Source organism: Miscanthus floridulus, chromosome 16 (assembly GCF_019320115.1).
Source record: "Miscanthus floridulus cultivar M001 chromosome 16, ASM1932011v1, whole genome shotgun sequence".
Lineage (NCBI taxonomy): Eukaryota > Viridiplantae > Streptophyta > Magnoliopsida > Poales > Poaceae > Miscanthus > Miscanthus floridulus.
In genome coordinates this window covers 100,215,024-100,241,910 of record NC_089595.1, presented here as the reverse complement: position 1 = coordinate 100,241,910, position 26,887 = coordinate 100,215,024, and the positions used below count along the sequence as shown (strand labels likewise).

Below are 26,887 nucleotides of genomic sequence, written 5' to 3'. Positions count from 1 at the left end.
GTACCCCTGACATCCCATAGAACATCCCATCAGAGATCAGCGCCCAAACCTCGTTCGAGACCTTCGCCAGGTGGATAGCGAGCATGCTGGTACTCGATGTCGACTCAAACACCTCAGAGATGATGACCTGGGCGACATTGCGGATCTGAATGAGCTCCCCCTTGAGAGCACATCGCTCTTCGAGGGACTTAGCTAGCGCCTCCACACTCCAACCAATCACTGCCTTGGCTGTCTCCAGCTCCCGCTCCAGCGATCCAACCCTTCCACCTAGCTCTAGAAGAAGGACGACAAGCTCAGAAGCAAGTGAAAGGATAAACCAAGACATCAACCAAAGACAGAATGGATACATACCGAGGTGGGTGCTTTCGAGGATGGAGAGCCCTTTCTCTTGCTGGGTGACCTTCTCAAGCAGCCGGGCGTTCGACTCCTCTAGCCCAAGCGCCCGCCCCTGAAGCGTGAGCACTTCCTAGTCAACCTCCGACCAGGCCTTCCACTCCACCTCTAGAGCCTCCAAAGACTCCTAGAGCACCGCCTTGGTCTCTGCTAGCCGAACCTCCTCTACCTTGGTCTTTGCCAGCTAGACCTTCACCGTGTCGAGTCCCCGCTCGGTGATGGTCACTTGTTCCACCATGAGTAGTTCCATCGCCTGCGCTCCTGATGCCTCGGTCGCCCGGTATTGGGACTCACAGTGGGTGGACTCCAACTAGCGCTCGAGCTCGCCAACCTGTCATGACATCATAGCCTCCCGCTCCATCCGAGCATGCTCCTCCTGGAGGAAACGGGACTTGCGGTTCGACATCTCCTCTAAACCCTACAAAGCAAGAAGCAAACACGCTGAAACAACCAGTGAGGGACCAAGGAGTCAAGGAAAAATGCTAAATACATAGAAAACTTACCTCTATGATGTGGGGCAGGTCGACCGTAATCGCCTGATGGATAGACTCAACCCGCTCCAAGGCCTTCTTGAGCCTCGCCTTGGTTTGGGCGAGATCGGACTCCATCGTGAGTCCTCTCCCCCCCAAGTACGTCCCAAAGCTGCACCTCCTCCTCATCCTGAAGGATGAACCGAACCTTCCTCGGGTCACCGGGGTAGTGCCACACTAGGTCGTGGGTCGCCCCCGACCCGCTGGAAGGCCCAGTCGACGACTGGATCACCGCTAGCTCCTACGACGGTGGGATCGCTGGTGGCTCCACCCTAGCATCTACCTCATCGGGGGAGGGGATCTCCATTGCCTTGACCCCATAGCCCGCCAGTGGAAATTCTGCCTTTGGCCTGGCCACGTCACCCCCGACACCTCCAGCTCCGACCAGGAGGGCGAGCCATGCATCCCTTCGCCGGGCGAGGTAGGGAGCCCGATCTCCCCCCTCTCTTCCACCATAGCCGGTGCGGGAGGGATCATGAGGGTCACCTTCGACCTAGCCGCCACCGCCGCCATGGGGATTGCCGCCATCACCACCGCTGCCACTGCTGCTAGGCCCACGACCGGCTAGGAGGGCGCAGCCCCCAGAGGGGAACGCCACATGACCGCTAGCCTGCTTTCCCCACCGCTCGCCGTGACCCACTGTAGGCTCAGCCTCCACTCCTCCCACATGGGAGGTGGGGCGATGCTCAGTCCTGTTAGAATCTGGCCGCTGTCAAAAAAAGTATAGGTCAGTCGCACTCAAAAAACTATGAGATAAAAGAAACATGGGTACATACCTAGACGCAAGGGGAAGGGCCCTGAAGCCCCGAACCGCTGGCAATGAGCCCACCGGATGAGGACCGCTCATGGGTCGTGACCCATGCCCCCTCACATTGACCAAGGGGGAGTCAACCCAACCAGTTCCTAATCAGCCCACGAGCCACCGCGACCGCCGGCTTATGACGCACGCACCGAAGTAGCTGGCGAACTGTCCCCCACTATGGGTCACACGCGCGGCACCAGCCCCGAAGATGTAGGGGTGCGAGCCTGCTCCTCCGACCGCCTGGCCTGCCCTGCCGTGCTCGGAGTAGGAGGGGGCAAGGCTGATGATGCCTCTGAAGGGCGCGGCGACCGCGTCCGCTTCACCTCCCGCTCGATGGCAACGTCCAAGCTTGCAGCATGCTTCCTTGACGCAGGGATGTCGTCGCGCCTCTCCACGTCCTGCTCGCCGCTGATGGGTGCGACTGTAGGCTCGTGATGCTCCACCGAGGTCGCAACGACCTCCTAGCCTCCTCCATCCTCAGAAGAGCTTGTGTCGCCACCCATCTCCATGGGTTCCTCCAAGTCAAGCTCCGCCTCCATGTCGCTCCTATTCTCCCTAGCCCGTACCCATCGGGCAATCTCCTTCTCCTTCTCATGCCTCCTCCTAGCCTTCTCAGCTCTCTTCTTCTTCCTAGCATCCATCGCCTCCTTCAGGGCAGCTTGCCAAGGCATGCCCTTCGACCCCCTCAAAAGATGCGGGCAGGATTTGTAGCCGGCGAGTCCCTACGAAACGGATGACTTGGAGTTAGAACAATAGAGAGCAAAAGGGGAGAACATGAAATAAGGAGAAGGGAGCGTACTAGAGTGGACAGCTTCATGGCGTGGAGGGGTCCAGGCTTTCCTTTGAGGGACTCCTTGTTCCTCAGCTGTAGCACCCGGTCGAGCCAACTCTTGACCTCATCCTTCGCCAGCTCCTCCAACGATGCGTGGTCGGGATCCATCGAGCCAGAGTACATCCACATCGGCCGGCTCCTCTCCACCTGTGGGGTGACCCAATGGCAGAAGAAGGTGTGGAACACCCTCAGCCCATTGAGGCCGTGCTGCACCAGCTTTTGGAGCTTTGCCTCGATGACCTCTAGCTTGTTTTGTCAGCTAGAGGGCCCCCACGACCAACTCTCCTACCTCTTCGGCCTCCTTTCGGTGAACAACGGGAACGACGCCTCCGCTGGGTTCCTGATATAGAACCACTCTCTGTGCCACCCCTGATTGGAGTCGTAGGGGGAGTACATGGGGTAGGAGCCCGATGGCCTCAACTTCTTCTATAGGGCGAACCCCCCCACCAACACGATCCTAGGAGGCTTCCTCTCTGACAAAGCTCATTCGGTGAAGATCCACCGAAAGAGGTCCATGTGCGGCTCCATCCCAAGGAAAGTCTCACAGACAGTGACAAAACTGACAGCATGCAGCACCCTAGTCAGATTGAGGTGCTGCAGCTCTAGGCCCCACTCATTGAGGAGCCCGTGTAGGAACCAATGCGCGGGATATCCTAGCCCATGCTCATGGAAGGCGAGGAAGGATATGACCTCATTGGCCTAGGGTCGTGGAACAGCCTCCCCCAATGCAGGAGCCCTCTAGTGTGCCACCTCCTTTGGTGGGAGCAGCCCCTTCTCGGCGAAGGCGACCAACACCGCTTCATCCACATTGGATGGCCTCTAGCTTGACATCGCGCTTTGGACTCACTAATGGATCTGTGAGTTCTCCTCTCTCTCGCTTTACCCTCTCTCACTTAGGAACCATCGCGGCACACGAACATGCTTGGTGAAAAGGAAGGAGGAGGAGGAGTAGTTAGAGAATAGGTGAAGGATTAGGATGAAAACCTTCTCCCTTCCCCTATTTAAGCAGGAGATGCGACAGTTGGAGAAAGGCAAAGGATTGGGGCAAAAAAACCCTCCCTTCCCCATTCAATGCGGATGGGATGTGGTGGGCCATGTCCTGACTGATGGGACACGCCTTGCCCAACAAAATGACACCAAGTTAGATGGGACGTGGCCTAGGCATGGCCCACCACTACCACATGCCGGGTGTAGGAAACAAGGCGCAACCACAAGCGAATGGCCCTCCGCCTCCCCAAGCCGGACTTGGAATGGCCCAGCGATGGGATCCCCATCAAGGAGAGACCAACGGTCTTCTTGAGTCGATTGGATGGCTCAGGCGACTGCCGAGAGACAGGTTAGGAGCAGTGGGATGCCCCATGTGGGCCATGCCATTTCCGTCACAAACGACGAACACGGATCCCATTCGGACGTATCCGATAAGAGCTCTTCAAACCCATCACTCGAGTCATCAAGGTAACTTTACCAAGCGTTCTTACTTTATTTTCTGATGCATGATCATTCATTCATTCATTCTCATGCGATGCATTCGCACATGCATTCATACCATGATCCATTCATCCCATACATCCAAAGCATTGTATATGCAAATTAAAGCATCACAACGCTTCGTGTTGCGTCATGAGGCAGTAATTGCCTCATTCAACATGAGCAACGACCGACCAAGGTTCAAAGGCCGGCACACAAAGGGCTCGAGGCCACCTTGCATCAAACAAAGCTAGGGGAGAAAACACAGATGAGCCCTAGCAGCCCACGCCTAATCTACCCAGAAGCAGATAGGGTCATCTCGCCCTTCTTGTTCGATCCTAACCTCAAGCCATGCCTATAGAATCTCCATCGAGAGGAGGCCAGTGGGCCACCTAAGTCGGTCTCTGAAACGACCCGGGCATCTATCGGGAGGCAGGTTAAGGAGCAGTGGAATGCCACATGAGGGCTATGCCGACCCCGTCATGAACGACGGACCTAGATTCCACTCGAACGCGTCCATTAGTGAGCTCACCAAGCGTGTCACTCGAGCCATCGAGGTAAGCGATGTTAGCTCAGCCCCTTCGGTTGTGGAAACCGCGGATAGGGTAACACATGGAACTAGACCAACCCCTGCCAAACCCAATGGGGCTCAGGTCGCCCGACGTCAACTTAGGAAAACAACTGACCGCGCAAAATCATGGGCGAGACAAACATGGGCAAACACCCCAAACAACAGAAACACAGGAGTCTACGGTCCTAGGAAAGAGTACCAAGATATTCAGCCTCCAACTGACTTGCCAGTTGAACGCAGGCTCGGGGGCTACACCCACCGGGTGTGCTCGTGCGCACCCGTTGGCAAGTCAAAAAACCCCTAGATGATTCTGCCCGAATCTCCTAGGGACTTGGGGCCTACACCCACCAGGTGCGGCCACGCACACCCGCTGACAAAATGAGGAAATCCACCAGATGATTCTACCTGAATCGCCCGGGCGCTCAAGGGCTCCTGTCGGGTTCATAAACTTGGGGTCCCTAATGGGCCGGCTTCCTAGCAAAAAGTTTAGCCCAGCAGACGACGTTGCGAACAACGCGCAACTCCTAGGTCAGCCCAGGTACCTAACGATAGGCTAGAAGTGTGATCCAGTCTCTGACTGGAAGGCCACCGACTCCGACCCACCTCCCTGTTTGAAGGGCCTAGCCAAGGAGGGCGACGCTTGCTTCCGACTCTGACCCGCCTCTCTGACCGAAGGGCCTGGCCAAGGAGGGCGACGCTCGCTTCCGACTCTAACCCGCCTCTCCGACCGGAGGGCCTAGCCAAGGAGAGGCGACGCTCGCTTCTGACTCCAACCTACCTCTCCGACCGGAGGGCCTGGCTAAGGAGAGGCGACGCTCGCTTTCGACTCCGACCCATGTCTCTGACCGAGAACACACCAAACCTCTGCCTACGGCTCTTCTCTGACCAACATGATTGGAGCTGACTGGGAACGACCGAACGGGGACGCCCGCTCGGTGAGGACCCAAGAAATCAGGCGGAGCAGATAAGGTAAGGCGCACAAGTCAACCGCAATACTAAGGACCGTACCCTGCACACCTGCAGGACAGTATTGTCAGGCCATATCAGAAGAGAACTTTGCAACCTTCCAGACATGTCAGGACACGAACAGTGTTGTGGGCGCCGACATTTGTCCTACAATATGGTAGGTGCCGACATTTGCTATACTAGAAGAACACGATAGAACCAACCACGTGCATCAGGGCGTCAACAGTATTGTAGGCGCCAACAAACCGTCTCATACCCGACAGTGTGGGGAACAAGACTAGGTAGCACACACTCCCTCTCTCTCTCACTTATAAGGCCGTCCCCTTCATCTATAAAAGGGGATGCGCCCTCTCCCAAAGAAAATGATTTGACAAACAATAGACGACATACGGATCATTTCAACTCACTCTCTGCTAGCTTTAGACATCCTAAAGCTACACAGAGCATACATTCTAATACTAAGCACACATAGGAGCTCCCATCACTCTCGGCCCTCCAATCTAGAGTCCGACTGGACCTCTGATACCCCCATCTCATTCTCACTTGTTTGTAACCCCACAACAAACTTTGAGCACCTGGGCTCAAGAATAAAGTCACCGACCGACTCAAACTGGATGTAGGGCACGTTACCTGAACCAGTATAAACCCTGTGTCATTAAGTGCTAGGCCACATCCGATCACAACGTACGACAAAATGACAAATATTTATTAGTTGGTCACTTTTCGCACCGACAATCCTCGACACCGCACCTCGACCTACGTATCCTCGGCCCACCCCTCCGCCCCCTCGGCCCCTGCGCGTCCAACGATGGCGGCCCAACCCTGTGCCTCGGCCATGCACCCAGACGACGACGGCCCAACCTGTGACCCTAGCGATGGCGCCCCAGCCCTGCTCCCCAAACGGCTCTGCTCCCCGCGGCTGTGCCCGTGCCCGGCGGCGGGCTTGGCGGTAGCGCCGTCCGCACCACCACACGCCTTCCCTTGTGGCCGCGCACCTACCCAGGCAGGCCGCACCTTCGTGGCCATGCAACGGCGAGATGCGCCCCGATCGCGAGGTTTGCTGCTGCTCCCCGTGCTGCTTCTATAGAGAGGGGTACATGTAGTCTTTTAGGTCCACTAGAGCCCACCTATGTCAGATGAAGCAGGAATAAGCTATTTTTCAGTTTTAGCTCTCTCTATTTCTTTGTGAGAGAGCCTTCGAAAGCCCTTGAAATATCGGATGGAAAGACCATTGCTGCTGCTACAGATCCCAAAATTTTTAGTTTTGACAACACCGGAAGGTCCTTTAGGTTTGCCCGCACAGTCGCACTACAGCACTATCTCAGCACTCCTTTCCATTTTGAAAGGATCAAGCACTCCTCTTGGTTGCATGAAAGAAAAAAATGCGTGGGATGACGCGATGCGAGGCAACCAACCGAGCTCTCCCAGCTAAGGAGTTCAGCATGCGAAACAATGACCCTGTTTGTTTGCACGATGCTTAATCATGTGCTGCGATAGTGAACGCTGCTCCAAACTTGTGTTTTTGGAATCATCATACACTATAGTTCATTTTCTCACGTTTCAAGCCACGGGCGACTGCCAGACGCATGTTTGTCGCGGTGCGTTCGTGGGATTATTCTTCCTTTTTCGCTCAATCGCGATGCCAACGCCATCCCAAACACAACCAATATAAGTCATTTTCGTCCTATTTGTTTGGGCTTATTTGGCTGATAAGTCATGGCTGAAAGTACTGTTGGCTAGTTTGGTGTGAAAGAAAAATATTGTTCGTTGACTGATAAGCCAAATACGACCCAGCGAACAGGCTGTTTACGCGCCCGTACTTCCAAAAAGGTGTTAAATGAGCTGCAGATTGTTCCTTGGAAGATAACTTCAGATCAATTGCCTTTTAATAAAAAAAACATTATTATATATAAAAGGAATAAGAGCAGTGGCCTTTTATATTTCAAAAGCTGGACGCCATCATTGGGTTGGGTTGGGCCGGTTTAGCCCGAGAACTGATAAGAATCTCTCACGCCACGCAATGGGGACATTTAACTTTTTACCATTATAATGGACATCCACTCTCCAGATCTCACCTTGCCGAGTTCGCATAATTTTTCAGCAGCGGTGCTCGCCCAACCATACATTTTTACCACTTTTGTTGTCGTGGCGCTCCAGGACAGCGTGCCACATCGGATCCGCACGCGCGAAGGGGGCAAAATGACCTCGCCTGCCCCTGCCCCCATCCTCTTAGCTATACGGGCCGGTCTGAGGTGCTCCAGCCGGCCCATTTGTCCTCCCTCCTGTCTCCTTCTTCCCTTGGCTCCGGACACACTCGCTGTTGCCGCCGCCGCCGCATTCCCTCCCTCCGTCCTCCATCGCACATGTCTCACTACGCCGAGTCCTCTAGAGGTGGACGTGCCAGGAGCAGGCTGCAAGGGGGCCGGAGCACCCGCATCCACTCCATCGACTTCGTTCTAGTCGGTGAGCTAAGCGGCTTTCCACTGATCATTTGCCCGGAATGTGGGTTGGCTAGGGTGGATGAGGGGCGGACGAAGAAGGAGAGTGAAAACCAGGGGCGACTGTATTTCAAGTGTGCAAGGAACACGGTGAGTATCCAGTCGGTGTGCTTTGTTCCCGAAATCTGAGCTAGGGTTCTTACTACCAGTTTCATTTATGCAGTATCCGAAGCTTTGTGGCTACTATCGTTTCAAGAAGCAGTACTTTTAGAAGCTAAAGGACGATGGCGTCATAGTTGTTTGGCCGTCGAACTAGGCACAGATGTTAGACGAAGAAGTTGATTCTGTGGATTACACAAATGTCGACAAGTCGAGGCAAGCACTAGAGCATCCCCTAGAGCAGAAGCTGGACAATGTGATCTGGAAGATGAACTTATTCATTTTGTGTATTGTTTGTGTAGTGTTTGGATGTGTAATGATGTATTTTGCAATGAAGTAACATGTTGTACTCAAAATGGTTGCTTTCCATGTTGGATCTATATGTTTGAACAATGAAATGAAATAAGCCTACTTTTGTGTGAGCAATGTTCCAATTTTTGTGTGTATGAACAATGGGGGGACTGAAACACAAATGATAATGAATGGAGCATAGGCAGCAAATGCACAGATCACAAACTCATCAAGTGATAGAAACAAACTGATCAAGTGATAGAAACAAACTGCTCAGTTAAGCATTGCATTACATGACTGGTTTTGTTCTGGCCACTTGCACAGTTTGACATCCATACACAAGGATGTATTGTGGCCTCATCCATTACATGTTTTTCATCACAGTTTTCAAAAGAAAAGACTAAACAAGTTCAGGACAGCATGGGCCAAAATAAGAGACATTTTGAATTGAAGCTTTGTCTCATTTCTTCTTCCCCTTAGTTCCTGTTGTCTTCTTTGTTGGAGTCTTCTTGATCTTGGTAGCTAGTTGTTTCCTCCTAGGTGTCATCTTCCTTGTAGCAACAGCTTCTTCTGGCTGGTTCACAACTTGTAATTCAACATCAGGGACATTTCTGGCTGCTTCTTTGGCTGCTGCAGCTGCTTCAGCTACTACTATAGCCTTATCTGCAGCTAGCTGAGCTGCTTTGGCTGCTCTATCAGCTGCTTCTCTAGCTGCTGCTAGTCTTGTTTTTTGTGAAGATTGAACACTTAAGCCCTCCCCATCTGCTTGGTCCTTCTTTCCCTTCTTTGGCCTTCCAGGTTTTGCTACTGTCTTCTTTGTCCTCATCCTAGCATGAAACAAAACAGATGAGGGTACATTATATAAGTATTAGTAAGAATGATAGAGAACCTAGGTTTAGAATTAACCTTTTCCTTGTGCCTGTAAGTGAGCATCTCTAGCTCCCACTCCTGTGTCCAAATTCCCCACAATCTTTGCATTTTGCCTGTCTAGTTCTTCTCCCACTAGTTTCAAATGGTCCAAGGAACCTTTTCTTCCTCTCCCTGCCTGGCCCCTTTTTTGTCTTGGTTATTGGTGCAAGACACTTGAAACCCTTGTCAACTTTAGGCCATTGGTTTCTGTCAGTGATGTGAGGGATTGTACCATGGTATGCTGCTCGAAATTTCTCAACAGAGTAGTGCTGGTGAACAAACAAGCCAATTTGTGGCTGCCTTTGGCTGGTGATGACAGCTAGGGCATGTGGGCATGGCTTCCCAGTGAGCTGCCACTCCCTACAAGTACATGCATTCTCTTTGGTCTCTAACTCAAAGAATCCAAAAGCCAATGGATACATCCAGTTGTGGCCATCCAATGCCTGAGCTGAGGGCAGCTGCCCATTCCAGAGCCCATTTAAATGGGTAGAATCTATACTAATGTAAGGCCTGCACCCATTTCTAAAACCATCTATGGCAGCCTTGAAATAGCAGAAAAATCTTGTAAAATAAACCTTTCCATCAACTTCCTCACTGTCTACCTCAACAATACTACCAAGTGATCTCAATTCTACCTCTGCCTTAAACCTATACAACCAATCAAATGAATCAGCTAGCTTACCAAAAAGCTTGTCAGCAGCTCTCTTTCTTCCATATACAACAGTCTGGTAGTTGATATCAATACCATACTTTTCATCTAGCTCTTCCTTCAATGTTGTTGGGCCCATGTTTGGTATCCTCCTCAATATATGGTAATGCCCTTTCTGCCACCCAAGCCTGTGAGGCCATAGCACCAGGCACCTTATTCCTTCTAGCACATGTATGCACACCTTCATTTATTTGCACCTGCACCAAAACAAAACATTTTAGCACCTCAAAATCCAACATAAAAAGAATTCAGAAATTTAGTTTGAACAATGAAAATACAAATTTAGTACCCTGACACTCCCACCATGCTGAGTTCTAGCTCTAATTATCCAAGGACATCCCAGAGAAGCACAATTTCCCCTAAACCTTTTAGTATCTGAATGAGCAGTAGCAAGTTCAAAATCTTTAACTATTGCATGTTGTCTTACTGCTAGCCTAAAATCATCCATGGATGAAAAAAAACCCTAATAGACAAATCTGGATTTTCTCTGTCCCAGTCAAACATTGGTTCTTGATCATCATGGTCATCAACTGGAACAACTGCCTCATCCATATCAGCCTGCATCTCAGCTGTCATGGCAGGGATAGGAATAGCTTCCCTTGCTGCTTCATTAGCTCTCTCATCTGCTGCTGCAAAACCCATAGCCTCATAAACTTTATCCTCATCAACTGCTGCCTTGGCATCTCCATCCTCATTTGCTTCTTCTTCAACAATCAACTGAGCCCAATCTACTGGTTGTGCTTGTTTAGGTGGCATAGAAGGAGGAGGACTGCTGCAAGTGTCACCAGTGCCTTCAACATTATCAGGTACAACACTACCTTGTGTTATATCAGGAGCAGCACTGCCTTGACCATTACCATGAGCAGCACTGCCTTGACCATTACCAGTACCACCACTACTGCCTTGACCATTAACACCAGCATGACTACTTCCAGCATTACAAGGAACACCACTGCCAGCAGAAGTTACACCAGAGACAAACCTAACACCAAAGCAAGTATTCACTGATTCATCATCTTTATTGACAACATCCACTGCAAGCACAGCTTCTTTTTCATTCCATCTAGAAAGTATAAGCTGCTGAAAATGTCCATCCCTCCGTATTTTCCATTGAGAGGGACTGTCCAGCTCAACCACCCAAACTGCCAATGTCTGTGAAGGTCCCTAGATTATCTTTGTTTCCATTTCAGCATGAAACTTAGCAAGAGTATAATGATCATTCCTATCAAGCCAGATTTCATGTTCCTGCTCATCCATGGCCACTAGCCCGTACTCATCCTCAGCAATCCACTTATAGACCTTTACAACTAATTTAAACGCATTACCAGGATCAATCCTTGCACAAAAACAGATGTTAGGGACAACCTACTACACAGAAATCGTAGTCCCATCCCATCAAAGTGAAGAGAAAACGACCTAGAAGATTAGGGTTCTTACCAAACAGGGCAACCACTCCTCGAATTCCAGTCCATTACGTCTACGTTTCCCTCTACTACATGAACTGTCAAAGGAAAAAGAGCTGGTCCAACATCATTCTCAAACACCCTAACCCGAACCTCGAATCATACCAGTGCAAACCAAAAAACGGAAATGAGAGTGTCGGTCCGGACGGGACATACCTTTTTTCAGTAAGCCTTCAGGTGAGTGCGGTGGAGGACGGAGGGAGGGAATGCGGCGGCGGCGCGTGTGTCCGGAGCTAAGGGAAGAAGAAGAAGGAGGCAAGAGGGAGAACAAATGGGCCGGCTGGAGCACCTCAGACCGGCCCGTATAGCTAAGAGGATGGGGGCAAGGACAGACGAGGTCATTTTGCCCTATTTACGCGCGCGGATCCGAAGTGGCACGCGTCCTGGAGTGCCGCGACAGCAAAAAGTTAAACGTCCCCACGCAATGACGCGCAACGCATGGCGCGGAGCACCGATCTCCATTTCTCCAGTCCTCCACTCGGGGATCCCTACAAATCGGAGGGGCTTGCAGCGAAAAAGATCACCCGCGCCGTCCCCAGATCGCCTCCGTGTGGACTGCAGCCGGCGACGGGGGCGAGACAGACACACCAAGGAAGCACGGCGTCCCCCCCTTGCCGCTGCGGTGAAATGTGGGAGGTCCAAGAGTGCCGCCATGGATTGCCACGGCCGAGCTGAATCGGCCAGGCCTTCTTCTCCCTCTTCCATTCGGCCGCGACTCCTCATCAGCCAGCAGGTGCATTTTTTCTTGGCCTGCGATGCTCTGCCCCCTCCCGCAACCCCACCCCAAGATTGGACCTGATGCGGATTAGGGTTTTTTTTCGACTTAGAAAATGTTGGGGTTTATTAATCTCCTCCGGAGGCAAAGCATTTTTGAATCGTTGGTGACCTGAGGATCAGTTAATTTTCGCTACTTGTAGGATTTAGCAGCCTCTCTTTGCTCTGGAATTGGTCACTCATGTTATATGCGATATATACGGAGTAGTACTCATTGCTAATTGCTCAGCGTTCTTTAAAGAAATGGGGAAAAACTATATACTCCGGTGTTTTGCGTGCAATTCTGCCTTTGGCAGCTTGTTCTGTACTGTATCGTTTGTGCACTACATTTTGCCTTTTCATGAGCTCTGAGCCTATAAAGGTGTGATCTGACGTGTTGATTTTGCAGATACCATTTTGCTCAATACAGCTGAAGCCGGTTCACCTAGGAATGCAGAAACATGTTGTATTGCAAGAAGCAGTCATCTAAGTTTACAAGATCATTTCCTTTTCATCTGAATCAGTTCTGCTGAGTCTTCATGAGATCGTGGGGCTCAAGTCATATTTGACTGTGGTGTGGTGACGCTGTCACCAGTAAACTGAAGTGCTTGTGAAATTTGTGCGGGTGTTTACATAATGGAAGACAGGAGTGTTTTGATGGAACGGTATGAAATTGGGAGACTCTTAGGGCAAGGGACCTTTGCAAAGGTATATTATGCCCGTAATCTTGCTACTGGTCAGACCGTTGCCATAAAAATGATCGATAAGGACAAGATTATGAGGACTGGTCTCATGGACCAGATAAAAAGGGAGATATTGATAATGAGGATGGTAAGGCATCCGAACGTTCTGCAGCTTTTCGAGGTAATGGCTACCAAGAACAAGATTTACTTTGTTCTGGAGTACGCCAAAGGCGGTGAGCTTTTCAACAAGATCGCAAAGGGGAAGCTTACCGAGGAGGCTGCGAGGAAATATTTTCAACAGTTGATCAGTGCTGTTGACTATTGCCATAGCCGAGGTGTTTATCATCGTGACCTGAAGCCTGAGAACCTGCTGCTGGATGAGAATGAAACCCTCAAGGTCTCTGATTTTGGTTTAAGTGCCTTAGCTGAGTCGAAGAGACAAGATGGTCTACTCCACACTGCATGTGGTACTCCGGCTTATGTTGCTCCTGAAGTGCTCAGCAGGAAAGGCTACAGTGGTGCAAAGGCAGATGTGTGGTCTTGTGGAGTAATTTTGTTTGTGCTTGTGGCCAATTATCTTCCTTTCCATGATAAAAATCTCGTAGAGATGTATAAGAAAATTTCAAAAGCTGAGTACAGATGTCCTCGTTATTTTTCTGTGGCGTTGAAGGAGCTCCTTTATGGAATCCTTGATCCAGATCCCAATATCAGGATGTCCACCTCAAGGATAAAGAGAAGTCCTTGGTACAGGAAGCCCATTGGGATGGCAGCACTGAAAAATGTAACTTCTGACAAGACCTTTGGCTTGACGGGTGATGTTGATTCCGAGAAAAATCAAGGATCATTGAGCCTGACGAACTTGAATGCATTCGACATCATTTCCCTCTCTACAGGATTTGATCTATCCGCCTTATTTGATGAGAAACATGGCCAAAAGGAGGCATGGTTTACTTCCAAGGAGTCAGCAGCAGCTGTCTTTGCGACGCTGAACGAACTGGCCAGACGTTTGAAGCTTAAATTTACATACAAAGACAATGGTGTGTTGAATTTGGCCACAACCAAGGAAGGAAGAAAGGGCATGCTTGAGCTTGATGCTGAGATATTTGAGATTGCTCCTTCTTTTCTACTAGTCGAGTTAAAGAAGACCAATGGCGACACATTGGAGTACCAGAAGATGATGAAAGATGACATTAGACCATCACTTAAGAATATTGTTTGGGCATGGCAAGGTGATCAGCAACAGACACGTATACTTAGACAGGCAGAACAGCAGCAGCAGTCGCCACTTCCACCATTGTCACCATTTCCACCACAGCAGTCATAGGAGCTGCAAATGCCTTTCGAAAGGCAAAAGCAGAGTTTGCTGAGTCTTGGGCTCTTGGCTCTTGGCTCTTGGCCGATTAATTGTCCTTTTTAGACTAGCAATCTACTGTAAAACTCATAAAGGTCCACATTGTTAGTGGCAATGCTGCCTTTCTGGCTCTCCCATTTTTATTCGTTTATCATTTTTCGTTGAAAATGAAAAGCCTGTATGTACAGAGGTGCTATATCTGGCATTTTCAATATGGTCACTGCCAAAAGAATTCAATTAACCAGGGCAATAATACAATTGATGCTTTTCGAATTTTAGAAGATCACAAATGGCTGGTTATAACTGGGAAGTCAGTCATTACTGAGTCCATGGTAACTGTTCTGAGGATTGCAGTTACCTTAGTGAAAGCAGCGGAACCGCATAAGATAAGGGATTCAGGGTTGACATCACCCCACTGCGGCACCGACCTTTCATTGAGAACGGAATTCAAGAGTTTCCACCCTACTTTGACTTTCAGGACGCCCCCTATGAGGCACCCATTATTGACATTTCACATTCTACAGTGCAATGTAGTATCATTTTTCCAACCAAATTTCACATTTTATAGTGCAATGTAGTATCACGTTTCCAACCCAACATTGAATCAGAACAAATTCCATCTGGCATCGGTACCTAGAATGCCTACACTGTCAGCAACTCAGCACGAGTGAATTTTACTCGTCAGAATGAACTGCAATTGCAAATTAACTCGAACACAACCAGACATGACTAGGTACTAAATATAACTAGGTCAGGTAAGAAATACATTACATGAACTAACCAAGGGGACAAATGATTGTCTCGATCCTTTGTTGACAAACATTAAGAAACAAATACTTCAACAAATAAGTTGGTTACAGACAGAGAGCCAGCATGACACAGCATGTCCAGGAGATCCACGGGCAAACGTCCTGGTAGACTGGTAGTTATATGATTCGAACAATACCATCTCGTATCATTATCCTGTTTTTATCTTGCATCCTCTGAGAGCACAAGGAAATAAAATTTTAATGCAATCGACATGCTTAGTTATATGTTACAAACCTGAAATAAAACCAGCTTGTTTTTCCATACCTCCAAAATAAACTCAACTTGGCTTCTGGTGTAAGGTGCAGTTGACTCCCTATTAACCGCCTGCTCAATTTCATCAATTGACATTTGATCTATATGGTTTGCCAACACATGCTGACCCAGAATTGCTTCGAAGGCTTCAATTCTGCAGGTTATGCAAAAACAAGGGCAGCAAAGGATCAGGCATAAACAAAACAGAACAAAGCTGAATGTCCAGATTTACAGGTTATGCAGTGACCTCTCTGCAGGAACATTCTGATCATTTGAAGTGTTTCCTACATCCACATCCATTGGATCATTTCCAGAGCTGTGAAGAGTAGAGATATTTTTAGATACAAGAATGGGGAGTAGCCGAGTAGGTAAAAACTAAGAGGAACAAAAGGCTGGGATGGGAAACATACTGCAAATAAGCTACTTAGTTCTTAAAAAAGTTCAGACAAGTGGGTATATGGACAAAGTTATAAAATATTAAAATCACCTTCCATGCCCATCCTCAGTGCCACCAGTTGCACCTGCATCATGATCAGCTTGCTGTTTCTTCTCCATTTCTCTCTGTTCACGCTCTTCCATCTCAGTCAATTCCTTGTGGTATATTGCAAAATTTAGAACTTGCAATGCAGCCTCAACATCGGATTTCAGAACCTGCAACAAGACATTGCCATGATGTGATCTTCTCAAGGACAAATGGCTCACTTAACCTTCCAAAAATTAAACTGTTTGTAAAATGAAGAAATTGCTTCATTTCTTGGTGAAGTTACAGGAAAATCATGAGCAAACAAATAGGAACTGTGATTCATCCAGAGAGTTCTTGATGTGGGTAGGTTGCGAGTGGAATTAACAAAATACCTCATGTCTCAGTTTCATCTTGGCATGAGCTGTGGATAGACGGATTATGGTTTCCAGTGTCCTTGCTGTAATTGGAAGTGTACCTCCACCGGACTGTAAAACACAAAGGTGAACAAATGAGAGCTACAAACATATACCATTAACAAGACAGCAGACAGCAATGCTTGAATCAAACCTTTGCATTTGCACTACCATCCCTGAGCTCAGCATATGAAGTTGCAATATGATCAGATGCCTGCAGCAGAAGAATTTCAATGCTATATCTTAAGGGAGACCTTTGTATTTTGTAAGAGATTCTCTTCATCTCTTGAAGAATTGAGAATACAATAAAAAACATTGAAATACAGGAAGTGTATTGAAGAGGAAGGAAAAAGAAAGCAGCCCACACAAGGTCACATTGCAATGAAAAATAAATGCCTGTTTGGCAGAGTTTCAGCTCCAAGAATTTTTTGGAGCTGTGGTCATCACTTGGTCCAGAAATTCCTGGATTTGGAACTGTTGGGAGATTGAGAATTTGATATCATACAAACTCTAAATTCTGCATGGATCCAGACTTGTAGCTCTTCCATAAACACTCAAGACACTTTTCTCACCCCCAAAGGTGAGGCACACATATGCAGTGTCACTGTATGTGCAGATGTGCAGTGAGATCCATGTCCTACAGAGTGTTATCTCATGTTGAGCTCGAATTTCAGTGCACATCCAAGCCCTCACCTTGGTGTGAGGAAAACATGGTATATTAATGCACAATAGTGGAAAATGTTACCTCATCAGTGAGCTTTGGTTGAATAAGGTTCTTCGCATAATGAATATATTTCTTCACAAATTTGACAGTTAGCCTATCCTGCTTAGCTTTCTTTCCTCTTCTTCTATCCTGACCATGGAGCATCCTATCATACTTAACAAAAATAGCATCACCATCATCTTCTTCAGCAGTTCCATCTTTATCAAGAGACCTTGCTCCTACAGTTTATGAGGTTTGTCTTTTATTAAGCAAATGAAAAGAATTGAAGAACTGAACAAATCTATTTGACTGTAAAATAGCAAAGCTACCTCCATCATCAGTGCAATATCTATGCATTCGAGCAACGTGTTCCGAAATTTGCCGGTCAATCTCAGGATCCATTTGATCAAGAACAATAAAAAGTAAATCAAAACGGGAAAGCAGTGAATCAGGAAGCCCAATATTCTTTGTTGGCGTCAACGATCGATCATACTGTCATAAGGCCAGAAAGTATTGTCAGAAACAGCAAACAATCAAATGGACATGCTTATGGAGCTAGGGAAAGAAATGATAAGAGCTTACAGTTCCATATATTGGATTTGCTGCAGCAATTACACTACATCTCGCATTTAGCGAGGCATGTATTCCTGCCTTTGCAATGGTTACAGTTTGCTGCTCCATGACTTCATGAATAGCAACTCGGTCTTGATCATTCATTTTATCAAACTCATCAATGCAGACAACACCACGATCAGCAAGAACCATGGCACCAGCTTCAAGCCTTCTTTCCCCTGAACAGAAATTTGTCATGTGGCTTTACAGGAAAATGAATACCAATGCACTAAGTAGAGTTGCGTAATTTACCAGTCTCTTGATCAGAAGTCACAGCAGCAGTCAAACCAACACCAGAGGAACCCCTGCCAGTTGTTGAGATAGCCAAAGGGGCAATGTTCATGACAGCTCTTAGGAGCTGGGACTTGGCAACTGAAGGATCTCCCACCATCATCATGTTTATATCTCTGTATGCCAAAGAAATAATAAATAAATAAAGCACAATCAATGAAATCATGTGTCAGTAATGATCTGAAACATCACTTACCCTCTCAAGTGAGTTCCATTTTTTAGATTCTTCTCAACGCCACCAAGCATCAATAGTATTACTGCCTTCTTTATCCATAGATGACCATATATGGATGGAGCAAGTGAGTTTCCCAGCACGTCCAAGGTGTCATTTCTCCTTGATATTTCTTTCATCCGCTTCAGATCTTCCCGAGTATAGACAGGCGCATTTGCCTCTTTGTTAAGAAGCGACACATTATTTGCAATAAGGACAGTTCTACAGACATAGTAATACAAAACCACATCATACTTCAGAAATAGGTAAATTGGCGCCAGCTTTGGTGAGGGTCATAATCATAGCTGAACTAACCTGAACACACCACTAACACTTCCCTTGCTTTTCCCTGGTAGAGCCTTGTATACACCGACAATTGAGACACGGTCGCCAGGTTTGCAACAATCTACAAGATCATCTTCTACAATAACATCGACAGTTCTTGGGAGCTGTCCAGGTGCAGAATTTTCAGGCACTTCTTGCATCGACAATGTCTGGTGATCCTTGTATTCACACATTCCATACTCGGTGACCAACAAGTTACCATTCTCATCCTAGCCATTCCAGATTGAGCAGCATTACAACTACAGTATCAAAGGGGTTGGTTGAATGAAATTGCAGAGAGCAAATAGGAGCATACCCTTGTTGGATAAACAGAGCCAGTAGGCAAGCCTACAAATGAAGTGATGTCCCTGTATTCACGCGAGAGAAAGGCCCCAGTCACAGGGCAGAAGTGAACACTCTTAACAACTTTTGGCCTTACCAACGAGCCTGTTTTTTCAGGAGGAAAAATATGATTAGCACTCAAAGGTGTAGAGGTACTTCATTAGAAATCTGGTGTCTACCTATGCTGAAGTATTAGTAAATTGCTGGGCATGGAGTAATAGTTTGATACATAAAGTAGTTAGCATCAAATTAGTATGCCATATGCACAACATTAGTGATGAATTAATATAAGTCAATACTAAAGTTTCATTGCAAATTCGAGTAGCTCAGTCATTCTGACATTGTCATTCATATTCAGTTTTTACTGACACGGCTAAACAAGGACAATTTTACCCATTCTGTTTTGCAGTTTCCCTTTACCACAAAGGTACCAACTGAACTACCACAAAAACTTCAATCCACCAGCAGGAAGACTGCTAGAATTTAATTTGGAACCTGTTCAAAAAGACCCAGACAACGCAATCCAGTACCATGTAAACAAAGCGCATTCATTAAGAAGTATGACTGGAACCAGAGCATAACAACAATGTGGTCCATCTGCTGAAAGGGAGAAGTGAGCCATTACATTTGGTGACGATGCCCTCAACGCAGACCATGGTGCCGATGAAGGAGGACATGAGATCCCTGGGCGTGACCCTGTGGAACCCGAACGGCCCCGAGAAGCCCACCATCACGCGCTCCCCTTCCTTCAAAAACTTGGGATCCAGGTTCCTTGCCACCTCCGACACCGCGTCCGACGCCGGCTGCATATACTCCCCGGGGCTCCGAATCACCCTATTCACACGCAAGGGCAGACCGCATCAGCCAGGAAAGCAGGAACTTGCCCAACAGAACAACAGAAACGGACGAGAAAGCGAGGGAAGGCAGCGGCGGGGTACCTGCGGGCGAGATCGAGGTTGTGATTGCGGAGGTCGTCCATGCCGATGATGAGGCGGTGGCGCTTGTTCTGTACCATGTCGCGGACGGCCTGCATGTAAACCCCCTTCCCGACCTGCGGTGGAAGGCAAGAACGTCAGCCGAGGACCCGGCGAATCGGCGGCGGCGCTAGGGATGGCGAGGGGACTTACGTCTTGGTCGAGGAAGTCGAGGAAGGCGCGCTTGTGCGCCGCCATGGCCTCCTCGTTGACGTCCATGGCTGCCTGCGGCTTCGGAGACGAAACGCGAGGCCGAGAGAGAGCGAGCGCGGCTGCTGGAGGAAGGGGACGGGGGCGCGGGAATGGGGGCTGCGGCGGGCGGGCGGGTTTGGATTTGGGGGTAAGGGTGGGGATGAAGGCGGCGCGTTTTGGCGGGAGTTGGCGCGCGGTGTGGCGGGAAGATGTGGTTTTCGCGCGCTCCGGTACGCGGTCACGCGGAAAGGGCCACAGGGGACTCGTTGGGCTCTTGGGTGACGCGGGCTCTCACATCAGCGGATTCCGCGTTCCATGGGCTCTTGAGAGGCCGTAGTTGAGGCCCACTAGTGAGAAAAAACAATGTTGGCATAGGATGTGCGAACCCATCGGCGAGCACTGGTAGCATTTGGCCCAGTAAGGAGTTTGGCTAGGTAGCGACAGCCCCGCGTTCCCCTCCTTGTTCAGAGGCGGCGCACGCCCTCCGCCGCGCATGATGCCTGTCGCGTGTAACGCCGGATTCACATTGGTAAAGCCGTGCGGTGAATGAGTGGTTGAACGGCGAAGCGCTATGCACGCAGACAGAGTGAACTGGCAATCGCTGCCGTGCGCAGGAGTTTTGCAGATGAAGAGCGCGCCCGTCATCGGCTCGGAATATTCAGAAAGAGAGCGCTGTGGCAATTCGCCAACTCGAGACCGACAGATAGTTGCTGGGAGTAAGCTACACGGCGGCGCGCCTGAGCGACGTGCAATTCGCCAACTCGAGACATATACGCCAGGTATGTAATGTACTTATAGCTGCTAAAAATACCAACTTTGTTCATAGAACTAACTAATTACACAGGCAACGATTATTCCGATCTCTTAATAAAGCATATAAACGACTACAACGCGGCTGGGTACTGACCATCCAAACTAACTAGCTGAAGCCCACATGAGTGCAGGCCTTCCTCCTCCTATGCCTCTGCTTCGCGAGCAGCAGCGCATACACGACGAACCCCATTCTCTTCCTCCTCGGCTGGAACTGCTTGCGCGAACCGCAGTCGTGGTCTATCCGCAACGGGGAGAACATTTCGTACTTCTGGCTCAGGATCTGCCCGAGAGAAACCTTCTTCCTCGTGTTCGTGGTCTTTGCCATTTCAAGCTCGCGGTCCAGCTTCATGCTCAGGATCTGTCCGATGGACACCGTCTTCACGTTGTTTGGGCCCGTGGTCACCAGGCTCAGGCCGTTCACATCATATATCCCAGAGCCTGCTGCTCTCCGGGGTGGTGCCAGTGCCGTGTTCTTGAATTTTACAGAACTGTTGTTGATCGGGCGCCAGTTCTGGATTATTTGGTCTGACCGCAGTTTTCGCTGCGTCTCTTCAGCTGCAAGCTTGGCTTTGTTTTCAGATTCCTCCCTCTTCTGCGCCTCCTCCAGAGCCTTCCTGCTCGTCTCGACAGCTGCCATTGCTTCCTCCACTCTTTCCAAGAGTTCTAGCTTACACTGGTTTGCTTGATCGAGCTCTTGCATTGCTGCGTCAATTTTCTTCCTAGTGGCACGATCTGCTTCTTGTGCTTTGAGCACAAACGTAGAGTGCTCCTCAACAGAGAGTGTGACATCAGAAGTGGTGGCGTTCAGGTCCCGCCCGTTGCTCAGTTTTTTCATCTCTGCAAGAGCAACAGATTCTCCACGTTGGGAAGCTTCCTTCAGTTTCTCCGCCATGACGATTCTGAACTGCAGAGTCTTTTTCTTAGACCTTGTGTGCTCGATTGCAGCTGTCAATTCACAAATCTCGTTTCTCAAATCCTCTGACACCTTCTTGTGCTTCGCTTTCTCAGCATTCAAGTGCTTCATCTGCAACCAGATTTCAGAAGGCTCAAGGACAGGTTGTGGCGCTTTTACTGCTTGCAGCTGAGCAACAGTTTTGGTCAAATCTGCTTCTAATGATGAAGCCTTCCCCAGGTTGGATTGTAACCTTTCACGGGTTTTCTCAAGTGACCCTTTCTCCTTCTCTATCTGGCTCTTTAACATGTTGACAGTATCCGTGTTAAGGAATGCTTTTGCCTGATTCAGCTTGATCAACGTGGTGAGTGGGGACTGTGTACCTTTTGTGCTCTGGATTGGTGGCTCGGTATGGCTACTGGATTTTTGTTCGATAGCAGGAAGTGGATGTATTATCCATGTATCAGCATGGCCTTTTGCAGCATTTGTGTCCTCCGCTGTTACCTTCGCTATTTGTACTTTCAAGCCATCTATAACCTGCTTTGTTTCCTGTAGTTCTTTCAAGACCTTAAATGTTTCCTTTTCCTTAACAAAAAGTTCCATCTCCAGCTTCACTGTTTGTTCCTCAACTTTCATAAGTTCTTCTTCCTGAAATAAATGGTGTCAATGAACAGAGTAAGAATACAGATTTTATTTATGAAGAACAGAAATGAACCGTACACTGTACACACAACACAGAAAAATGCATAGAGGGAGAACTCTTCTTTGAAGGAATATGTTCAAAATTGGACATCTAATGCGAAGGTGAAGAATAAAGTTCAAACTGAAACCACCTTATATGTTCTGAATAACATGGCAATCAATAACCAGCCAAACAGCAAATAGAAGATAAAAATTTGGCAACAATGACAATCAGTAATTCCAACTTAAATTTCCATAGGTTACTTCATCAGTCGCTCCTCACAGTGCAATTCATAAGAAAGTATACTTGGGAGAAACTGAAAAACATTGGCAACGTCTTACACTGAAAGACTTAAGAAGAAAAACACTAAAATACGACTATTCAATTGGCTCCTGATTCTTATATGACGTCTACAGAGACCAGCTAGTAATACAGCAGCGCCTCCAACATCCTATCTAAGAATCCTTGGATGCCTCACATGTTCAGCTAATGCCAAAATTGTCGGCATCACCTCCTGTACTCTGGTCTAAGCACTTCCACACTAGGACCTGTATGAAATACCATATTAATAGTAGTCTTGACATACCTAGAAATAATGCCAATAGTTTGCTTAGTTGTCTCCTCGAGTAATAATGCATAATACATTAAAACCATAACTTCCTCCTAGTTGTGACAAACCAGGATCCCAAGCAAACTATATGGTTTTTTTTTTTTTGACAACAAACTATATGGGGTTGTATATTGGACAAAACTAACTAACAACTTGTGTCTTGCAAAAAAAAAGTCAAATAAAAATATGGCCATCTTTTTTTAGGAGAAATGAAAAATCAGGTGATGATGTGTAACAGTAAATCTTAAACACCGGCAAAGCTGTTGCCCTTGGTCAAATTACTTGAACTGTAGCAATTCATCTTTGCTTGTCAGTTGTAATGCTGTATTACTACCTTTACATCCTGTTGTGCTGCACCATATTTCACCTCTTCCAGGATACAGTGCTTGTAAGTGTGCAACAGGCAAGGCGAGAGGCTGGTAACTGCTGACGACTGCTCATAATTCATAACCCAACAGCATCAAGTTCTAATAGTGGACCTCTATTCCTCGCAACGTCGGACCGAAGAGGACACCCAGCTTACTACTAGCTAGTAGTAGTAAATGCCATCATGCATTTGGCCCGTGTTTAGTTCCAAAAGAAGTTCCAAAAAAAAATGCTACAGTATCTATCACATCGAATCTTGCGATGCATGTATGGAGCATTAAATATAGACAAAAAAAACTAATTACACAGTTTAGTGGAAAATTACGAGACGGACGTTTTGAGTCTAATTAATCTATGATTGAATATTAATTGTCAAATAAAAACGTAAGTGCTACAGTAGCCAGATTCCAAACTTTCCCCTCAACTAAAGAAGGGCTCGGTTCCTTTCGGCTCCAGAATGATACCAAAGTCCCACAATGGCCTGTCACAATCACCCAGACACCCATAGCAATGACGCCAACCACTTCGGCCACGTTATGGAGCATTAAATGTGACGAAAAAAATTAATTATACAGTTTAGTTGAAAATCGTGAGACCAACGTTTTAAGTGTAATTAGTCCATGATTAAATCTTAATTGCTAAATAAAAACGAAAGTCCTACGGTGACCAAATTTCCAAATTTCATTAAACTGAAGGCCTTCGCCGAAACCCGAAAAGAATGCTGCGTAGTTCGGATGTCGTCTGCTCTGCCCTCCCCAAAATTAAAACCAGAAACCACAGCTGTTATACGAACAACATTGCTAGTACTAGAAAGCAAATTGGAAGTAAAACCCTCGCGTTTATGAACTGTTACACTCCAAAACCGTATAGGCACGGCCGATCTCAAACTAATTGACCAAGAAATGCCAAGGCGCTTTGACAAAGCTACTAGCTGAGAGAGCGGTGCGATGGTAAGCATGCCGCCGCCACCCTCCTGCGCTGCGCCTGCGCTTTGAAAAGCGGAAGGCCACTGCCGCGCTTTGCATAAACTAAAGCCGCAAGCAAAAGGTACCCGGGGACGGGCTCCGGTTGACTGACTGACCTCTGGGCGGAGGTGGACGGGCGGCAGCGCCTGCGGGTGCCGCCACTGGGAGACGGCGGCCGCCCCGCCGCCGAACAGGTCGACGGCCTGGCGCACGGACTGGAACGGCGACGACGTGTCCACCTCGCCACGGGCGCGCCCCCGCATTGCCGCCGCCGCCGCCGCAAGGTTCGCCTGCTCATCGCCGCCCCCTGCTGGGACGCCGACGGCGCGCTGCGCCGCCACTTCCGCCATCGCGGCCGTCCGGGGAGCGCTGGCTGATGAGTGTAGCAGAGTGGGGTGTGTGGAGCAGCGAGCGGGGCAAGGGCAATGGGAGTGTCCTGTCCTGTCCTGCTCCTGCCCGGGCGGGCGCGCCCGTGACCGTGAGCGCTGCTACGGGTTTTCTTTCGGCTCTGGCTGTCCGTAGCGGCAGCGTGCGGATGCCGGGGTGGGGTGGTGCGTGTGCGTCCGCTTTAGCGCGGCGCGGCGTTGGTGGGGAGACGTAAAGAAAGTATATAGTACTACTCGCCTCGGTGACGACGAGCGTAGGTGCGCAGTGCGCTTGTGAGCGGGACGAAAGGGCGGTGCGGCCGTGCTGGTGCCTGGTGCTCACGCCGTACGCGGAACAGCAGCAGTTTTTTCCTCACTTTTCACCCGTGCCCGCTGACGAACACGAAACTGACGAGGTGGGGAACGGGTGGGTGGCGCGGCGGTCCGGTGGGTCATGGGTGTCTTCCGTTGGGTTGGTGGCTGCCGGTCGAGAACGTAACCTGTAGGCTGTATAGCCTGTAGCTTGGATTGGGGGACCTGCCCCCCCGGGGTTCATGGGCTGATCCGTGGATCACGCCCGCCGTGTCTGGATGGTAAAATGGCCAGAACTACGGCCTCCTCTGCCCAGAGACTGAGACCACGGCCTGGAGCTTCCAAGAGTTAAAACGGAGCATGCTCTGGTCTCTGGGTTACTACTCACCTCACACGCACAGTGATAGTGTCCACTGTCCAATTCGACGAAGCAGTTTTTGTTCCGACTTTCTGCATGTTGGTTCCTTGGGCCTTTTCATCAACAAACTAATTAAAGTTCCCTGGAAATTACATTTTGGGGCTGGTCGCAGGGTCCCGGGCATTGCGGATTGTCTATGTCGGGTTCATAAACTCGGGTCTCTCGAGGATCGGCTTCCATGTCCGAGCTCAGCCCAGGAAAATAACAATATATTTCATGGGTCGGCTCAAAAAAAAAAACTAAAACACAGCGGGCCGGAAGAGAAGTCCAGTCATCGATCGGAAGGTCTACCCTTAAGAACAGGCGCCCGCTCGTCAACTTCTTCGGCCCACCTCTCCGACCGGAGCACTCGCTTTAGGCACCAGCCGTCTCCAAGCAGTCTCTCCAATCGGAAGGCTTGGCCCAAAACGCTGCTTCCTACTCCGACCCCGCGACCGGGGCTCGTAGGAAGCCTGCTCACCGCTCTTCTCCGACCGACGCACCGAGAGCCGACTGGAGTCATCCGACCGGGGGCTCTCCGTTCGAAGGGAATCAGAAGACGTGCGGAGAAAGGCAGAGCATGGCTCACAAGTCAAAACTACTGTATCAGGGACCATACCCTGCACGAAACAGTGCTCTGCAGCCACTCTGACACAAAGTATTGTAGGGCCGCTAGAAACTCCCATATGGTAAGCCCCCCACGTGTCTCTGGACATCGATCACGGTATGGACTCCAGGATTCGCCATACCGGGTGAACATAACACGACCCGTCACATGCCACTAGGCATCCAAAAGTATTTGCAGGTACCGGCGTCCATCCTTCCTGAAGAAGATAGCTCGACCCCTCGTGCACATCTGACATCCTACAGCGACATCGATAGTATTGGGGGCTTCAACCATTATTCAGTTTTCATCACCGTAGGCAGCAAGGCTTAGAAATATATGTACTCTCTCCCTCTAAACTGTAAAAGCTATCCCCTTCATCTATAAAAGGGAATGTGCTCCCTCCAACCAAGGAAGATCGACTTCACAAAGCTCAGACTCACTAGATCGACATCAACCCCTTACAACCGCAGGACCACCAAGTTCCGACCGCAGCCCTTTTGGTCGGAGCCATCCGAACCTCTTGTATACCCCCTCCTTTCTCCTTCTCGTTTGTAACCCCACTACAGACTTCGAGCACCTGGGCTCAGGAATAAAGTCACCGATCGACCCCGACTGGACGTAGGGCACGTTGCCTGAACCAGTATAAATCATGTGCCATTGAGTGCTAGGTCATATCCGATTACAACGTACAGCAAAAGTATAAATATTTACTAGTTGGTTACTTTCTGCACCGACAGTTGGCGCCGTCCGTGGGGAAGATGCTGTACGTTCAACACTCTTTTGGTCATCAGATGGCCCATTTTTCTGCCACCCCCGTCGTGGCAGGCTCGGACGATACGATTCGTTTCGGCTCGTTGGAGTTCCCCGCACTCTCGCCCGTCGGGATGCGGGTTTCACCCGTCTTTGAGCCAGCCCAGGCCTTCCACTTCGGGAGCCTGGACTTCGTCGCCGACCGGCTCGACGTACTCCACCTC

At 49.0% G+C, this 26,887-nt stretch overlaps 3 protein-coding genes across 3 annotated transcripts; 1 reads left to right on the top strand and 2 right to left on the bottom strand.

Moving 5' to 3' along the window:
- Positions 1-11,961: 11,961 nt before the first annotated feature.
- LOC136513318 (CBL-interacting protein kinase 28-like) lies at positions 11,962-14,769 on the top strand. The gene is made up of 2 exons (XM_066507308.1): positions 11,962-12,263; positions 12,693-14,769. The coding sequence occupies exon 2, from the start codon at positions 12,920-12,922 to the stop codon at positions 14,288-14,290; it is 1,371 nt and encodes a 456-aa protein (XP_066363405.1). The 5' UTR covers positions 11,962-12,263; positions 12,693-12,919; the 3' UTR covers positions 14,291-14,769.
- Positions 14,770-15,004: 235 nt separating this feature from the next.
- Positions 15,005-20,027, bottom strand: LOC136512801 (DNA replication licensing factor MCM3 homolog 3). Its single transcript, XM_066506800.1, has 16 exons — positions 19,866-20,027; positions 19,677-19,789; positions 19,364-19,572; positions 18,713-18,843; positions 18,388-18,626; positions 18,058-18,294; positions 17,823-17,977; positions 17,541-17,749; positions 17,288-17,450; positions 17,001-17,197; positions 16,410-16,469; positions 16,235-16,327; positions 15,867-16,030; positions 15,627-15,695; positions 15,392-15,533; positions 15,005-15,300 (listed from the first exon to the last, which is right to left on the bottom strand). The coding sequence occupies exons 1-16, from the start codon at positions 19,929-19,931 to the stop codon at positions 15,244-15,246; spliced, it is 2,304 nt and encodes a 767-aa protein (XP_066362897.1). The 5' UTR covers positions 19,932-20,027; the 3' UTR covers positions 15,005-15,243.
- A 579-nt stretch (positions 20,028-20,606) lies between these two features.
- On the bottom strand, positions 20,607-24,819 carry LOC136513317 (WEB family protein At2g38370-like). Its single transcript, XM_066507307.1, has 2 exons — positions 24,349-24,819; positions 20,607-22,257 (listed from the first exon to the last, which is right to left on the bottom strand). Exons 1-2 carry the CDS (start codon positions 24,580-24,582, stop codon positions 20,824-20,826), a joined length of 1,668 nt encoding a protein of 555 aa, XP_066363404.1. The 5' UTR covers positions 24,583-24,819; the 3' UTR covers positions 20,607-20,823.
- Positions 24,820-26,887: the final 2,068 nt, after the last annotated feature.

What these genes read in the sequence shown, in the direction of transcription:
- LOC136513318 (XM_066507308.1), top strand. Translation starts at nt 12,920, where the DNA reads ATGGAAGACAGGAGTGTTTTGATGGAACGGTATGAAATTGGGAGACTC.
- LOC136512801 (XM_066506800.1), bottom strand. Translation starts at nt 19,931, where the DNA reads ATGGACGTCAACGAGGAGGCCATGGCGGCGCACAAGCGCGCCTTCCTC. An exon ending in AGTGTTAGTGGTGTGTTCAG is followed by an intron (nt 18,295 to 18,387) that starts GTTAGTTCAGCT and finishes CTATGTCTGTAG; the next exon opens with AACTGTCCTTATTGCAAATA. An exon ending in CAGAATGTTCCTGCAGAGAG is followed by an intron (nt 15,534 to 15,626) that starts GTCACTGCATAA and finishes CATAACCTGCAG; the next exon opens with AATTGAAGCCTTCGAAGCAA.
- LOC136513317 (XM_066507307.1), bottom strand. Translation starts at nt 24,582, where the DNA reads ATGGCGGAAGTGGCGGCGCAGCGCGCCGTCGGCGTCCCAGCAGGGGGC. An exon ending in CCGTCCACCTCCGCCCAGAG is followed by an intron (nt 22,258 to 24,348) that starts GTCAGTCAGTCA and finishes CATTTATTTCAG; the next exon opens with GAAGAAGAACTTATGAAAGT.